This window comes from Python bivittatus, unplaced genomic scaffold, assembly GCF_059951505.1.
Source record: "Python bivittatus isolate LINGU-HERP-01145 unplaced genomic scaffold, Pbiv_v1 ctg000690_np1212, whole genome shotgun sequence".
NCBI lineage: Eukaryota > Metazoa > Chordata > Lepidosauria > Squamata > Pythonidae > Python > Python bivittatus.
Genome location: NW_028277096.1, coordinates 6,077,917 through 6,094,988, shown reverse-complemented (window position 1 = coordinate 6,094,988; position 17,072 = coordinate 6,077,917). Strand labels below are relative to the sequence as shown.

The window sequence follows — 17,072 nt, the reverse complement described above, 5'->3', positions numbered from 1 at the left end:
GTTCTGAAGTTTCACCAATTTATTATCTGGTAGAAAGTTCAGGGCAGATGTTTGGCTTCCATAAAAGATTTTTGAAAGTTCAAACTACTATTCCAAGATCTATTTGTGGGATCCAGCCAAGCAGAGATTCTGCCAGCATCGTGGGATCAGAAGTTATTGATGGAAATGGACTCTCTCATCTGCATGCAGAGCACTTCATCAATATAAAGGGTGTTTGCTTTGACTTCAATCTCTTCCTCCAGGGAGAGCTGCCGGCGGTTAAGGCCTTTCAGTTCTGCTTCAGCCTGAGCTAATGTGTCATTCAGCCTAAGGAAGGAACAGAAGAAAAAGAAGGTGAAGGCCACAGCCTTCTAGAGCTTGGCAAGCTTCTCTAGGGCTTTCAGTCAAACAAATCAAGACAATCTTCTGATTGTAATTAGCTCTGGTCTGGCCCTGCTCACACTTTAGTATGTCATGAGAGATGGGTGTCCAAAATCTTCAGAAAGGAAAGCAGGTTTAGTCCCAATCATACTTTGTCTTGTTGGCACTTAATTATCTCCCTGCAGAGAACATGCTCCTTGGATTTCCTGTAGCCTTGATTCTACAGGGACTAAGTCTTTCGTAGTTTGCCTTGCCCTGTTACCTGGGACTCCTTTTGGTCTGCAACCTCCAAGGAAGTAGATAGGTGCTATCTCATTTGTGTTCTGCCACCTGACAACAACCTTCCCTAAAAACAGAATTGGTGATGGATCAACTTCACAGCACCCTAGAGGAAGCAGATTATCTGGACCCTTTCCAGTCAGGGTTCAGGCCAAGATATGGCATTAGTCATTCTCTTGGATAACCTATGTTGTGACTTGGATGGGGTAAATGCACCCCTCCCGGTCTTAATAGGCCTCTTGGTGGGTTATGATACCATCAACCATGGTATGCTTTTGGACCACCTGCATGTGTAGGGGATAGAAAGTGTTATTTCACTATGGTTCCACTCCTTCCTTAGTGGATGGTTCCAATCTGTTGTAAGGGAAGAGAGGATGGCCTAGTGGCTTCTGACTTGTGAAGTGCTACAGGAGCCGGTCCTATCCCCCCTGCTTTTTAACATCTTTATGAAGCTACTGGGAGAGGTCATCCAATGGTTTAGGGTACCCAATTGTACACTGCCACTCTGAGCTGTGGGGTTGGGGGGAAGATACTCTTTCCTGGTGTTTGAAAGCTGTCAGGGTCTGGATGGGAGAGAACAGACTGAAGTTGAACCCTGGCAAGTTGGAGTTGCTGTTGATACATCAGGGTCCCCTGTTGCCACCAAGTTCCTCTTTGATGGGCAGGCACAATCTGTCAGGGAACAGGTTCACAACTTAGGGGTGTTTCTAGACTTAGCTCCTGCTGAATCAGCAGGTGGAAGCCATGGAGACCTGGCTACAGTAAATCATGCATTAACACCACTCAGTTGGATTACTGTAATGCAGTCTACTGGGGGCTGCCCTTAAAGAGTATTCAGAAACTACATTTGGTCCAAAATGCAGCAGCCTGCATCTTTTATGTCTTGCTCAGGTGCTGTGCCTTCAGGACCACCTACTCCCATCAGTACCAGCCTAAACAATTAACTCTACCAGGGAGAAATTGCTGGAAATCCACACTTTGGGGAGATTTGGGGGCAAGGTGGCACTGCTTCTCTGTTGCAAAGTTAATATGTTAATCCATGGTTTATTTAACCATTGTTTACAGAACTAAGCCAGCTGTCTTGGTTGCTGTGTTTAGCGAGGTCTGTTAGATACCTAGCAGCTGCATATATATGTACAAGCCCTAATTAATTTGCCATTTAGTATGGTTTTAGTGTTCAATTAGGTTATGGTTCAATATATTGTGCAAGCCCAGAAAATGGTTAATTGAGTAACTGAATTAAGCACATTGCATGAATGTAGTCATGAGCTACAAACTAGCCAACCACATTTTAGCCTGGCATTGTGAAACCCAGTAAATGATTGTATTTACACAGCATGCTTCCTCTGGCTACCAAATGGATCCATTTTCTGGGTACAAGCAATACACTGAATGATAAACTGATCCATAGACTAAGTTTGTACAACAGGCCAAGCCACAAATATCTAAGGTTAGTATTACTCAAGCTTAGCCTATTGTACAAATGCATCTGCTAAGTCTTTACCCAATATCGCTACGCTTGTAGCATGAACAGAACTTTACAGTAAAGGGTAACCAGTCTGCTCTTGTGCATAATGTATTCCTGCTTGCCAGAAAGACAGGCAAATGTCTCCCAACTCAGCTGCTAGAAGCACCTGCTCAGTCTCAACTGGTCTCATTGGAATTGCTGGGATTCCTTGTAGCATTGCGTGTGTATCTTAAGTTTCCCTTTAGAGCCAGAACTAGAAGCTGAAGGAGAAAACTCATTCCTTAACTCCCAGGGCTCAGAATGCTTTGCTTTCCCAGACTAGGTCATATTGATGCCTTAGGATCAAGACTCCTCTGCTTAAATTCTTTGTCCATAGAAGAGCACCAAGTGCTCTGATCTGCCCCCATGAAACAGCCCCACCTTTATTTCCACTGGAGAGAAATCTCTCCACAAATCCACTGAAATCCTTGACCAGAAGAGGGAGAATTTGGTCTAGAATTAAGGCAATAGATGGGCTAACCAAAGGATCACAAAGTGAAATGCAGTGACCCACCCAACATAAAGTTTTTGCAGAACAGGGATCTCACGCTGCTTCCCACTCCACCCTCACCCCAGAAAGTTACTAATTCCCAGGGATAACCCAGGATTGGACCAAGCTCTGTGGTTTCTGTGCTGTACTTGCCTCTGAACATTATGGTTGATTTCCTGCACTTCCCGCATGAGTCGATACTGCACCACATCTCGGCAAAGCTCTACATTTGGACGATGAGTCCGGGTCTCCAGGCGAGTTTGGGCCACCTTGGCTGGCCCCTCCTTATCCAGGATGGCTTTCTTTAGGGCATCAATATTTTTTGTCTGGGAGCTGATCTCCTCCATCACCTTCAAATACACATAGAACAAAGGGAGGAACACATTTTGGCTGTGTTCATACTACACAATCAGGTCACTTGAAAGTCTAATGGCTGTCCATATAGGACATGGCAAGTTTAGTTAATTTTAAGCTTGGGATTTATTCTTTTTAAACGGTTTTGGGGTTAGTTTGTTTTTAGTTTAGCATTTTGTGTGAACGCAGTCTGCTTGGTTAGTTTGTGATTTAATGGACTGAGCAAACCTGGAAAATGGCTTTAATCCAGTAACCAAGTTAAACCTATTATGCAAACTCAGTCTTTGATTCTTAAAGACTTAAGGGAGATAAGTCAAGGGGTCATTGAGTAGGAAATGCCTGCAGAGCAGTGTTTCTCAACCTTGGCAACTTTAAGGTGTGTGGGCTTCAACTCCCAGAATTCCCCAGCCAGCATTAGCTGGCTGGGGAATTCTGGGAGTTGAAGTCCACACACCTTAAAGTTGCCAAGGTTGAGAAACACTGCTGCAGAGACTCCCTGACTCTCTCCCATCCATCCTCACAATTTTTCCACAACTGTTTAAAGCTTGTTCAGAGGAGGCGCACCTGCACCTCCTCGCTGGGCTGACCTAGCTGATGACCCAGGCTTCTGTTGAGGAAACCTATCCTGTGGTCTGCCAAAGAGAAAAAGCAATTCCTTTCATTCAACTCCAAGCAGCTTCTCTGCATGCAGGAACCCAGGAGTGCTGCAACTCAGTTGGGAAACGGGTTTTCTGCCCAAGATCCTGAACAGATGTTAATCCTGAGCTAGGCTGACAAGTTGTCGAACTTGTACAGAAAAGCACTGAAAACAAAGCTTGGTGTCTGACAACTGTGGAACTGTCTTCTTTCCTTTGAAAGCTCAAGATTGGGCATACACAGGACCACAGTTACAAGCTGATCCCTTGATCCACGTAAGTGAGTATTGCTTGGCTGATTCCTATAAGGGCTTTTCTCCCATCTTCTGGAGGTGCCAAAGGTTAAAACAAGAAAACTTTCTGTCGAAGACTGATACCTTTTCATTAGCTGTAATAAGTAAATCAATATTATTTTGAGGGTGGAGGGAGACTTGACAGACACGATTTTCCAAATCTCCCTCCTTTTTTAGGCTTTCTGGGGTGTATCAGAAGGCTATCAATATTTTATACCTATGTTAAGTTTAAAAGATCAAAGTAATTCTTAAAATGGCAGAAAACAGCTATAGCTACTTCCCTTCTCAAGTCCGAGCATTATTATTTGGAAGCCTGGCAAGATGACTTTGGGTCAGAGTTTTGTGGTCACGTCTAAATGGCATCAGATATGAGCACTGAGTCAGATTTTAGCAGAACTGGCACTATTACAACTCATTCAAGATATGATGGCTAGATGCAAATGAAAACTTATGACTAGGATGGAGGGGTGCCTCTTTCCTTCTTTCTCTTTTTACTTCCCACTCCAAAGTTGGGTGCCCCTCCAATATCTACCTTTGCCAGGTGTATTTCTAATTTGTTCTTGGCATCCTTGGTCTCCTTCACCCTATTCTGGAACGCAATGTTCACTGTCCTGTTTTGCTTGCGCATGTCACTTGCAGTTTGGGACAAAATGCTGTCAATCAAGGTTCTGAGTGCCAGGGAATTGTTCCGCTGCTTGTCAGCTTTTTCAACGTTTGTGTTGGAGAAATCCATCCATTGTTCAGGGGTCACTGAGCTGTCCAAAAACAAGAAAAAACTCTCAGCATCCAGCTCTGAGTATTCAGAATCAGGAGAAAGGATGGGAATCATCATGAAATTTTCAAGTTCTGGGGGGAAGAATCATAATCAAGGGTGTCCACCATGGGGTGGGTTTGTCAAAAATGTTAAGATGGCAGCCACAACCATGCAATCAAAGCCCTGCCTTTTTTTACACGTGTCATCAAAAACGAAGGAAATAAGAATATAATACCAATTAAGTATTCTGAAAGTTAGTTATGGCTCTATGGGGCAACAAAGGAGAAAAGGTGGCAGAAGTGTTTGATGGAGCATGAAACCAAATGAGCCTCCCTCATGCTATTCTCATCTGGGGCACCATCTACTGCTCAGGTCCTTTCCAAATTTGGCCTTTGTTGAAATGAACCAGGGTTACAGAAGAGGCCCTGTGTCCTATGGACAAGTTCTCCTGGTTCTCCCGCTGAGTTCCCCATGTGACACTTACTTCTCATCAACCTGCACAACATTTTGGACATATCCAATATCAGATGAGTTGTTGGTCAGACTGGAGCAATAGTTGTCAATTGTCAAGGCTGTAAATTTATCCTTCAGGTCCTTTTCAAGATTGTATTTGGCTGACCGATTAAGCCTGAAAGAGGAGAAACAGCCTTTGGGGAGAGATCAAGTAAAAAGCTGCCCAGCCATACAGTCTTAAAATGCAGATCCATTTTAAGTATAATAGGACTCATATTGATCCAGCACAGTGGATATATTAGAGCAGTACTGTGCATGCCACAAATTCCATGGAACAGAACAGCACATTTGCAAAGAAGCCTTCTTATCTCTCTGATTTTTGCTGTAGAATGAGAACAGCTCATCTTCCTCCTGCATGTGTCAAATGCAGTCCACCCAATTTCCTTATCTGCAAATGAGGTGAACAATGTACTCAGTTGTACCTGAGAAGTTTTACATGCAGAGTAGACTGTGTACATATGTCTTCCCACCCTCCCTTGACTCTATGGGATTAACATCCTTAGTTCATACTGCATCACACTTTTTGCTCTTCCCTGTTGCCCATATCATCTCCAGAATCTCCACAGCTTTCTTTTTTTTCCTTCCTGCCTTAGCCTTTTGCTTTTCCTATACCTGAGTTGCTCATCGGTTTGCTCCAGTGTGCGTTCAAGCAAAGCAACAACCCCCTGGAAGACCTCAACTTCCTTAATCAGCTCCCGTTCCACTTCATCATGGACCAAGTCAATACCAACCCGCCTTTCCCTGAAACAAAGAAAAAAAGAAAATCATCCTTTTGGTTTTCCCTCTGGCACATCAAGAAATCCTGACTTTGGGGATACATCAATGTTTGTCAAACAATCGATGTCTGATTTTTCTTTTTATTTTTAATAAAGGCCCATCCATAGAAAGTTGATATAAAAATCACAACAACCATAGCCTACCTCTTACCATACCTCAACAACAACGTAATGTGGGTTATTTTCAGGGCAGGAATTTATTTATGTATTTATTTACTATATTTTATATCACCATACTTCCCAAGGACTCACAGCTGTGCACTACTAAAATCTAAGCATATTACCATAACACAAAAGTCAACATAATTCAAAACCAGTAGAATCATATACAGTACCCACAACAGAACTAAGACTAATATAAATAGGCATGACCAGATGTCAGTCCCCCAATGCTCTTCTGAACAGCTGTTTTCAGAACTTTCTTGAAGGAGTGAATGCACTCTCTGGATCTCTGGTGGGAGGCTGCTCCAAACTCAGTCACAAAAAAACACTAATTTATCATTCTTCCCCAAATCTCCTGTGGGGGAAGAACTTACAGTATGTCCACCCAGAAGATGTCACACCATAGACAGTTTTGTAGGTCAGTATCAGTGCTCTGAACTGTATTCAGAAGCCTACTGGCAACCAACACAAAGCCCACATCACAGGTGTGATACAGTATATAAGCCTCTCACCTGCTTATATGTAAGCTGCTGCATTAGTTTTGTACAACTCAAGGAAGTATACATAATGCTCTTGCCTTTTATTTTTCCCAAAACAACAGCCCTGTGAGATGAGTTGGGCGGAGAGAGAGTGACTGACCCGAAGTCACTCAGTTGGCTTTCATGCCTAAGGGAGGACTAGAACTTACAGTCTCTCAGTTTGTAGTCCAGCACCTTTACCACTACACCAAACTGGCTCTTTGCACCAGTTGTGGCTTCTGAATAGTTTTCAGAGGCCACTCCATGTAAAGTTCATGGTACTGATCAGACCAGGGCATGACAAGGGTATGAATCACTGTAGCTAGAGTTCCTTCAGGAAAGGCTGCAACCGGCACAGTTAATAATTATTGGGTTCACACCAGTGCTTTCCCCTTCCACTAGAGTCACCTACCTGTGGGAAAACCAAAACCAACTGCTATCCTGAATGAGTTTCAGCTATTGTATCATTATTTCATAAGTATTTTGCCTTATTTACATGCACATCATGGTGAGAGGGTGGACCACACAGGGAGTGGACCACTTATTTTCTTAGGGGGCAGATAATCACAGATTTTTAAAAAATTCTACCCATGAAAATATCAACCTCTCAAGAGATCAATTTTCCTATAGCATCAGTGTGTGTGTGCATATTATAGTGAAACTTTAAAAAAAAAAAACCAGCCTGTGCTTTCAAGTCCAGCCAGATAAGACCATTGGTGCCTTGGGAGACAAGATCTGTAGCTGCTCCTTTCCACCCACTCCTTCACTTCATCCACCAAGAATGGAAAAAAACTCTGCCAAGTGAAGTTCTACCTTCCTTTTACCAATGGAAATACCAACTTCCTGGTAGACCTGCATTGAGATTTACATGCGGTTAGTATTCCTATCTCCAAACCAAATGAAATAGGCTACACAAGTGAGGTGTCAGTCTCTCTTGCAAGCACAGCCAAAATTGCCATGGAAGGGCAGAGCCCAGTGACCAGATGGAAGAGGTGGTCCCACCGCAGACCTATCAGCCAAACGGAGTCCAGCTGATTGCTGACCTCCAAAGGCTTTTCTTCCAGGCACCCTAGAATGTATGCCTGGAAATACTTGTACAACAGTACCAAAGAAAACACTACTGTCATGCCAGAAAGCTTCAGTCTGATCTCTGTGTGACCCAACAGTGGGCTGGTGATAAAAGGCAGGCTATGGTCTGAGAAGCAAGTCCTGCAGAAATAGTTGGTAGGGCGTCTTTGTGCCATGGCAAGCAGGATGTGTTTATGAATCTCAAGGCTGTGCATTTCACAAAACAACCAAAAAACCTGAACATATTCTGGGCATCTCAAGATGGCTGCATCTTTTGAGAGCTTGATACAGCTGCTTCAGGGTCCTTTCCTGGTCTTCTGAATATGTATGTGAATGCTCATAAGCCATTTCCACCAGGACTGCAGGTTTCCACTGGAGAAACAGCCAACTACTTTGAACTGTTTGCATAGTCCAAATGTTTTCTTTGGCATCTATCTTGTGGTCTGAGGAACTTCTAAGAACTTGGAACAAAAATATGTGGAAAGCAACAGTATTCTTTAATATTGTGGAAATTTGCCTGTGTGGAATTAGCTGAAAACAAGACTTAGAGAATGATTAGATACAGCGTAAAAGCTAGTGTTATATCACCCTAGCTGATCTTGAAAAAACTAAATAGATTGGATCTGGTTTGTATGTATGTATGTATGTATGTATGTATGTATGTATGTATTTATCAGAATGGAGACCAGCAAAAATTCTTAGAGCAATAGGCTAGACTGGAAAGTTAAAAAAATATCCCAGAGAGAAACAATGGCAAACATGGAAAACAACATAAATGTGTTCATGTTGTTACTAGGAGCTGGACACAATTGGAGGAAGACTTATACCAGTTTTCATCATCTTTGGTGTTCCCTCAATGCATGGACTTTAATCTGGAGAATTCTCAGCAACAGCTAAAAAGGCTGGGAAATTATAGGAGTTAAAAGTCCATACATTTGGAGGTGCCCAGGTGAAGAAAGCTATCCTGTATTGTTCAGCAAGACTTTCCATGGCCCAAATCCTCCCAAAATGCCATGTAAAGCCCTTTTACCAACTGTTCCCTTCAAGGCTGATAGTTCCTCAAAACAAACTTTTATCCTTTTCTTACTGTCACATAATTGGGAAAATTACTGATGAACTGGGCATTAATCAGTTTTTTTATCCCACCCTCATGAAGAAGCTGATCAAGAGGCAATTCAGCAGTAATTCCTCGGCTGTGCTGAACAGGAAATAGTAAAATGGATGCTAGATGGAGGGCATTTCTACTTAAAAAACACATATAGAGAGAAAAGGCCTAATGTAGGTACAATCCCTAAAATAGGAAGCAGAGAGGAAACTTGAAGAAAAAGAATAATTAAATATAATAATTAAATAGCTCTTAATTAAACCACTAAATTTAATTATTATCAATATTATTACAGGGAGTCAGTTCTTTATCTCTTTATGATACAGACTGGGAGTCTTTTGAGGCTGATCTTCAGCCCCATACTCGATAAAATAGAGCCAGCTACTCTTCCTGCAAAATTCAATATCCTGCAAACTCCTATGGCTTTTCATTTGTAGCATCCATAATTCCATAAAAAGTGTCTCAGAAAGGCTGTGTGGGTCTTCCTTAGACTTAGGCTCATTTACCATTAAGGGTGCATAAAGCAGGGCACACTGGAATGAGCAAAACAATTTTAGCCCAAGCATTAAAGCGGCTGCACCTTTGGAAGGCTTATGAACCTGCTTTGAAGGCTGTCGCTACCCAGTTGCATATGCATGTCTTTGCATGGGCAATATTTCTGCTGGGACCCCCTTGGACTTCTTTCCAATGAATTCCCAATGTTTCCAATGCTTTACGTAGCCCTTATTCTCTAGTATCCCAGGACATGGAATAATAGGGCTTAAGTCAGAGTATGAAGAATATTAGCTGAATATTAAGAAAGACTTGCTAATAGTGAGAAGAGTTCAACAATGAACTCTTTATAATTATTTATATCTTATATTTATATTTATTATTTTAGCATTTAACTGGAGAGACTGTGGGCTACCTTTCACTGGGTGTGTTAAAGCAAAGGCAGGATAGTCATCTGTTGGGTATATTTGTCTTTATATTCCCACACTACCAGGGGGGTGGACTCAATGTTCTAACTGGTGTTCAAATTCAGAGGCACAGTTTGTACAACATGATTCGCCAGGTCAGTTATACAATTACAATTCCACAAGATACCAACCTTGTATTAATGATGGGGCAGGGGGCTTAGCATGTAATGTGAACCCAACTTATCAAGCTAGTTTAGGATTTCATGTATGGTGCAAACGTACAAGTGAGTTAATTCAGTAGCCATATGTGTTGTGCAAACATAATCAATGGATGCAAAGATGCTACCCAGGCATCTGCCTTAAACCAAGTCAAACCATCTGGTTTAGTATTCATATACTGGTTACAACGGCTCTTCGAGATTGAGGTTAGGCCAAGATCTTCTGCATGCAAAGCGGATGCTCTACTACCTAGCTATAGAACCATAGCATGATAGAAGGAAATGGTAGGAAGGTACCTTGGAGATCTTCTAGCCCAACTCTCTGCCCAGTGCAGAAATCCACTATTTTAGCATCCCCAACAGACAGACAAGTAGCCTTTGTTTAAACATGCCCAGTGTAGAAGTCCACCATCTCTTCAGGCAGTCTGTTCCACTGCCCACCAGCTCTTACCATTGGGGAATTTTATTTGATGTCCAACTGAAATGTACTATTTTGTCATTTATTACAGAAGCAGAGTTAGAAGTGACCTTAGAGGTCATCTAGTTCAACCCTTGCTGCTCAGTGCAGGATCCACTAGAGCAGTGTTCCTCAACCTTGGCAACTTTAAGATGGGTGGACTTCAACTCCCCTAATTCCCCAGCCAGCAATTCTGGGAGTTGAAGTCCACCCATCTTAAAATTGCCAAGGTTGAGAAACACTGCACTAGACAGATGAAGAGCTTTACTGAAGGAGAACTCACCACTTCATATGGGAGCCAATTCCACTGGTTAACAAATTGTTAATTCAGGAAGTTAATTTAAACGTGTTGTTTCTTGTTCTGTCACGTGGAACAACTCTGAACAAGCCTTCCCCATCTTGTACATGACAGCCCTTCAGATACTTGAAGGAATTTCATCATGTAGCCCCCTCCTGTCCTCAGCACCATGTAGCCCCCTCCCATCCTCAGCCCCCTCCCATCCTTAGCACAGTCCTCCAGGCTAAATATACCCAGTGCTTCCAGTTACTTCTCATAACTTTTTCCCACTATCTACTAAGATGAGTGACTCAAAGACCTTTTCTCCCAGCTAACCAACCATGATGACATTACACAGTTTCTTCATTCAGACAAGTTCATCCCACCTGCCTCCAGCAACTAAAAAATGAAGTCCAGAGAGAAATAATGCCTCACTGGATTCTCACCGGTTTAAGAGACACTCCTGTGCTGTGAAAAGTGGTTCTCTGCAGCCCTCCAGAGCTTTTTCCAGCCTTGTTTTGAATGACAAAAGCACTTCAGTCTCCTTCACAAGCTGGTCAAGTTTCTCATCCAACTGCTGCTTCCAGAATTTTATTTCCTCAAGTCTCTGTTCTGCAGAAGTGAGAATACTCAATCACCTCAAAGTAGAGATATGCAGCATTCAAGCCCAGAAACTGTACCAGCAGCCAGCAACTGCTAGATCTCAGGGCTTTGCATGAAAGGGAGAATCTGATTGCCCCCCGTAACAGACAACGTGGATGTGAATGATGCCATCAACTCAAAGGCTGAGTCCACACAGTTTATTGAATGAACCCATTTTCTGGGGTTGCACAATTATATTGAATCATGAATTAACCAAAAAGTCTGGGTTTGCATGCCATGGTGAGCCACAAAATCTAAAACTGTAAATGAGTAAACTCACATTTTATAAATGCAGCTGTTACATCTTTACCTTACCTGATTAAGCATCTCGTGTGGATACCACCATAGTGTTAATCTCCATACACTGCAAGGGGTAGTTGCTATATCTGGACATTCATCTCACAGCTCAATCTTTAAGAGCTTCCTATTGGTTTAGAAGAGGGGTGGACAACCTGAGTCCTGCATGCACTTCCCCCAAGTCCATTTTTGCAGCCCAACATTGTATTGCTAAAATGTGGTGATTAAATGGCACTCTTGAGCAGCATAATATATTTGTTTTTTTTAAAACTGACACTGTAAAATAGGCATGTTAACATATTTTTTTCCAGTTTAAAAAACCACCAATCCCTTCCCCCCACGGGCAAAAAATTCATCACTGCAGCCTCCATATTGTTATGGGACAACTAGCTGTGCCCTCTATGGCCCTTAGAATAGAAAAAGAATGAACGAACAAATAAATAGACAGACATATAAATAAATGTGACCCCCCTAGATCAAATGTCTTCAGCAGGGGTGGGCAACCCCAGCTGGCATGCAGCCTCTCAGGCTCCCTTTTATGGTCCCTGGATCCCACAGCCACTCTAAGGCGGGCAGGGCCAGATACTTGTATTTATTTATTTAAAAGATTTGTATGGACGCCCACCTTAAACAACTCTGGGTGGCTCACAATCACAGTAAAACCAGTAACTATAAAACATAACCATAAAACAATAAAACAGTAAAACAACCAAACAAAGCCAAAACCTGTGCCTTAGGATGCCTCACAGCAAGCTCCAATTACCCTCATTCCATTCTTTCTATTTTGGGGTGAGGTTGGATGTTTCAAGGGTGAAATGGATATCTTAAGCCTTGCAGAGATTTACCATCCCCTTTTCAGCCCTTTTAAAACTTCCAATATCTAGCCAATTTTCCCATTTTTTAAATGCTTAAGGTACCTATTTTGCCCTTCAGCTCCTCTCAGATTGGGTCCTTTTTGCTCCATCTACTCCTGTGCATGAAGACATCACTGGCCATGTCTCCTGCAGTCCTTACACAGCAAGCAGTCACCTTTTTACCCTTGGAGACTTCATGGGCACACCCATCCTCTTGTCTTGGCAAGAACAAAGACATGCCATTACCTTCTTCCAGAATTTTTTTAAATTCCAGTCTAACTGAAAAATCTGGGATATCCTGGTGGTCTCCTATCCAAGCGCTAACCAAGTCTGACCCTGCTTAGCTTTTCACAATTGGCCAAGGTTAACTAGACCTGTCACCTAGCATTATTTAGCTCATACGCATGGAATACTAGAGAGAAAGATTCTCTGCCCAGTCTTACAATGCACAGCACAATTCCAGGATCAGTATATATAAGGTCTCAAGAAACGGAGTCTCTATTTTTCGCTCGTGTATTCTCTGTCTAGTAATAGGTATAAGCTTAAATATTGCTAATCTTGAGGAAGTGCTGGGGTTCAGCTATATCTTGGATATGGAAAGTTTCAGGATTGGACCCTGGAATCTTGAGGAAGGGCTGAGAAAAACTCTAGCACCGAACCTGGGACAACTGAGGCCCATCATGGTAGCCTATTTCGAAATGGATAAGTGGTTTGCCTTGATATGAGGCAGCTTCACTGTTAGTATTCAAACTCTGGATTATTTAAAATACTGCTTTTCTTGGTACTCCTGCTTGCTCTCACAGTAGATAGATTGTTAAATGGGTAAGACTGTGATAACTAGGTTAACTAAACAAAAGGCTTCCATCTATCACTAAAGCCTAGGCCTTTATGTACAGTACATGACTCAGTTTATACACCATGCATGACCTATTTTCTGGGTTTGTGTACTACAACCATAAACTAATAAAATGGACACAAGACACTACGCCCGCCCCCCAAAAAAAAGCCCTAATGAAACTTAACACAAAGCTTTGCATGTTGTACAGATACAGCAACTTGATCTTTAAGTGACCTGGTCAAGCATCTTATGCAAACTCCCCCACCTACTTTCAGACACACAGACACATATGTCCATATAAATGCATTAATCACCTATTCTCTTGTTGACATCGCTCTGGGTCTTCTGAGTAGTTCTCTCAATTTCATCCACCAGCCGCTGGCTCTCATCCACCAAGCGCTCCGACCGAGACCGCTGGGCCTCGGCACTACTGTACTGGACCTTGTTAGCAATGTGCCATTCAGGGGGTAGAAACTTAGGGGGTACTTGCATCAGCTTGGCCATTATGGCATCCAGAAGATCCTGGGAAGGGAGCAGGAGTTGAGTGAGGAGAGTTGAGCAGTTGGAAATAGAATTGGAATAGAATTGGAAAACAGGGAAAAAACCATCTGGGTAAGCAGCAGGGAGAACTGAAAGAAGTAGATTTCTTAAAAGGTACATTCCCTAAAGCATAAAGGTGGCTTCCCACCTACAGCTAGAATGAGTGGGCCTATCGTTTTATTTCAAAAATTATTACAATGGAATACATATCTTCAGAATTCTCCCTGTCTGGGTGCTCTTTATTTATTTATTCAATTTGTATAGCTGTCCATCTCACCAAGTGACTCTGGGCAGTGAACAGTCTTAAAATAAATTAAACACAATTCCAATCACAAATACAAAAATTAAAATACTCAGCAGCTTCTGACAATATCACAATCGGCAGTCACTAGCACAGCCAGGAGACGGGACCCTTCACTCACTCAAGACCCCAGGCCTGAGCACATGTACTGCTTCTTCATTTATTTAAAATGCCAAACTAGGCCCATCCTCTGATCAATTCATTTATTCAATCTATGCTTCTCTTCTGCTCAGGACATCCTCCAAGGATGAGCACTGAGAAAGATCAGGGCTCAATGATCATGACCTTATGGTGTTGTATGGCAGCGTTTCTCAACCTTGGCAGCTTGAAGATGGGTGGACTTCAACTCCCACAATTCCCCAGCCAGCTGGCTGGGGAATTCTGGGAGTTGAAGTCCACCCATCTTCAAGCTGCCAAGGTTGAGAAACTGCCATATACTGTAGACCAAACAGCTTCTTCTGTGAATTCATGCAGAAAAGCCAGTGGCCACCCTACATCACACTGTCCAATCTCCCCAAGCCAAAAGTCCCTAAATGCTCAAACAAATTGCTTTGCTCGGTCCTTTAACCTGCTCGACTGGAAAGTTATAGAGATGAAATAAGCATTAAGAAGATCAAACATGCACGAAAGGAAAATGAATACACATTCAGTCAGAGGCATAAAGGCCTTGCAACAGGTCGAAGAGGGAGGAACTAGTCAGGCCATGGCCTGCCCCTAGAAACAGCAGGGAGGGGCCGGAGACCCCTGCCTTAAGCCAGAAATACAAGAACTGATCGACTTCAAATGTCGATTTCACACGTTCGATACTGCAGCAGCTTCTTGCAAAATCCCCAGAAAGGCACGACAGGAAAGGAGCTGCTCCAAATTTGACGTGCATGAGGGCACGAGGATCTCAAGCAATATTCATTATCCCCGTTATTAACAGAGCTCGCCGTCCCACGCGAGCCTGGGTACCCACCCTTTGGCGGCGCTCTCCACAGCAGCTCCTCCGTTCGCGAGTTCCAATTGGGGCGTAGAAGAGCGAAAACCGGGATCAACAAACCTGTTTCCATGGGAATGGGGCGACGCCTCCTATGGCAACGAGGCAGGCGCTGTAGAACGCGGCCGTGATTGGCTGCTGCCTCTTTGTAAACCCGTAGAGGAGAGAAAGAAAGGAATGAATGAATGAATCAACAGAAGCGCGAGATCAGGACATTTGAATACGCGAATCCTTATAGCCAATACCCGGAGCCGTCGGCAGCAGTTTTTTTTAAACGAATGAATCGAAGCTTTAGCCCCTGGGCGGGTTGGTTCGCTATGGATGTGCAGACGAAGTGGTGGTGGGCGCAAACCCTGCAGCGCGGAAAGTTGGGGACCCTTTTCTCTGATCTCGCCTCTGAGGTGGCGGACGAAGAGGTGTGCCCGTGGCCGGCGCATATTAGTAGGACTGCCAGATCTGGGCTGCAAAAACCCGGACGACCAACAGACTCCAGCGAGCAGAATCAGAAACCTCTTCGCTTGCCATACTCCGGATTTTTGCAGCAGCCCGAATGAGAGGGACGCTTCCGGAGACTAGGAGGTAACCGTTTCTTTAGTTCTGAAGCGTGTTTTTATTCCGTCCTGCCCCCGTTGTCCTGCCAGGAACATCAGGGCCTCCTCTCTTCAGAGGTTATGTTCCCAAACATGTCTACTTACTTTAACCAAACTTCGCTTCGCTTAGTTGCTGGGTTGATCCATATTCTGTATTTGCACACTTAAATGAATCATACACTGACCAGAGTTTGGCTTTGCAAAACAAGATCAGGTTAACAACCACCGAGTTTGGCATATCGTGTGAATGTAACTGCTGTGACTGACACTTTCCACATTAAGCGGGGTTACTGAATTAACCAGTTTTCGGAGTTCTCACGCTACTTTGAAACAAAAGTTAACAAGGGTGGGAGTCTCGCCGCACTAACATGTGATTGGCTAATTAGTGGTTCTATCAACGAAACAGCCAATGAAAAAGGCGGATTGGGGGGCTTCCCCCATCGGGGATAGCGTCGCTTAGCTCGATGGACAACCGGTAGCAAGACTAATTCTTTCCAGTACAGTAGTATGAGTTTTTAAAATCTCAACATTAATTCAATTATTTCTGTACCCCCACCCCTGAAAATCTAGGGCGGGCTGAAACTCCACCCACTCAAAAAGAATGGGGTTCTCATTCTTTTACATGCTTCCATCATATCTCCTCACTTTCCTTTTAATGGGAGGGGGAAGAAAGGGCTTTCAGGTCACTCTTGCATTCTGGCAAGTACCTGAGTAACTCCATGCAGCTTTCCGGGCAACATTTTCGGAAATGGTTTGTCATTGCTTTCTTCCCAGCACTGAAGGGAGTGACTGGCTCAGGGTCACCCCACTGGCTTCCAAGCCTAAGACAGGACAAGGCTCCGATTTCCCCAATTCTAGTCCAGCGCCTTAACCTCCAGACCCAACTGGCTGTGCTAAGTAAGGTCTGCTTTCTCTTCACAAAAACAGTCTGCCATCATAAACGATAAATTCCCCCACACACACATTTCCAATCTCCCACATTTTGAATTTTTTTTTTTTTTTTGCATATTTCTGAGCATGAGCTCTTCATGAAAGGAGAGCCTTGGAAATAGCCAGGATTGCTTTGATGGGAAAGACCCAAATATTGTAGTAAACATTAACACATATCCTTAGCATAAGAACAAACAAGGATTTGCCCTTTCCCCCACCAAATTATTGCTGAAAAGGTCATATATGAGTTATTTTTTTGGGTGGGGAAAAGCCTGGTGCTTAAAATATTTGTAGGAATGCGTTTTTGCATCTATCACTTCTTAGAGTCCACTGGAATGGGCAGCTATATTAAATCTAATAAATCATCATTGAAGCTCAACACACACCTTCAGGAAGGATCAGCCATTTCCAACACTTATGCTGTTGTATTATCTGC

At 43.2% G+C, this 17,072-nt stretch overlaps 1 protein-coding gene across 3 annotated transcripts; it reads right to left on the bottom strand.

Moving 5' to 3' along the window:
• Positions 1 to 141: 141 nt before the first annotated feature.
• Positions 142 to 17,005, bottom strand: TEKT1 (tektin 1). 3 transcript variants are annotated; one of them, XM_007420885.3, is made up of 8 exons: positions 15,096 to 17,005; positions 13,611 to 13,818; positions 11,112 to 11,277; positions 5,798 to 5,926; positions 5,157 to 5,300; positions 4,451 to 4,673; positions 2,790 to 2,986; positions 142 to 306 (listed from the first exon to the last, which is right to left on the bottom strand). In XM_007420885.3, the coding sequence occupies exons 2-8, from the start codon at positions 13,798 to 13,800 to the stop codon at positions 147 to 149; spliced, it is 1,209 nt and encodes a 402-aa protein (XP_007420947.1). In that variant the 5' UTR covers positions 13,801 to 13,818; positions 15,096 to 17,005; the 3' UTR covers positions 142 to 146. The 3 variants fall into 3 exon arrangements, with proteins under 3 accessions (XP_007420947.1, XP_088008481.1, XP_025023881.1); XM_088152355.1 differs by having other exon boundaries at positions 15,180 to 17,005; XM_025168113.2 differs by lacking the exon at positions 15,096 to 17,005 and having other exon boundaries at positions 13,611 to 14,470.
• Positions 17,006 to 17,072: the final 67 nt, after the last annotated feature.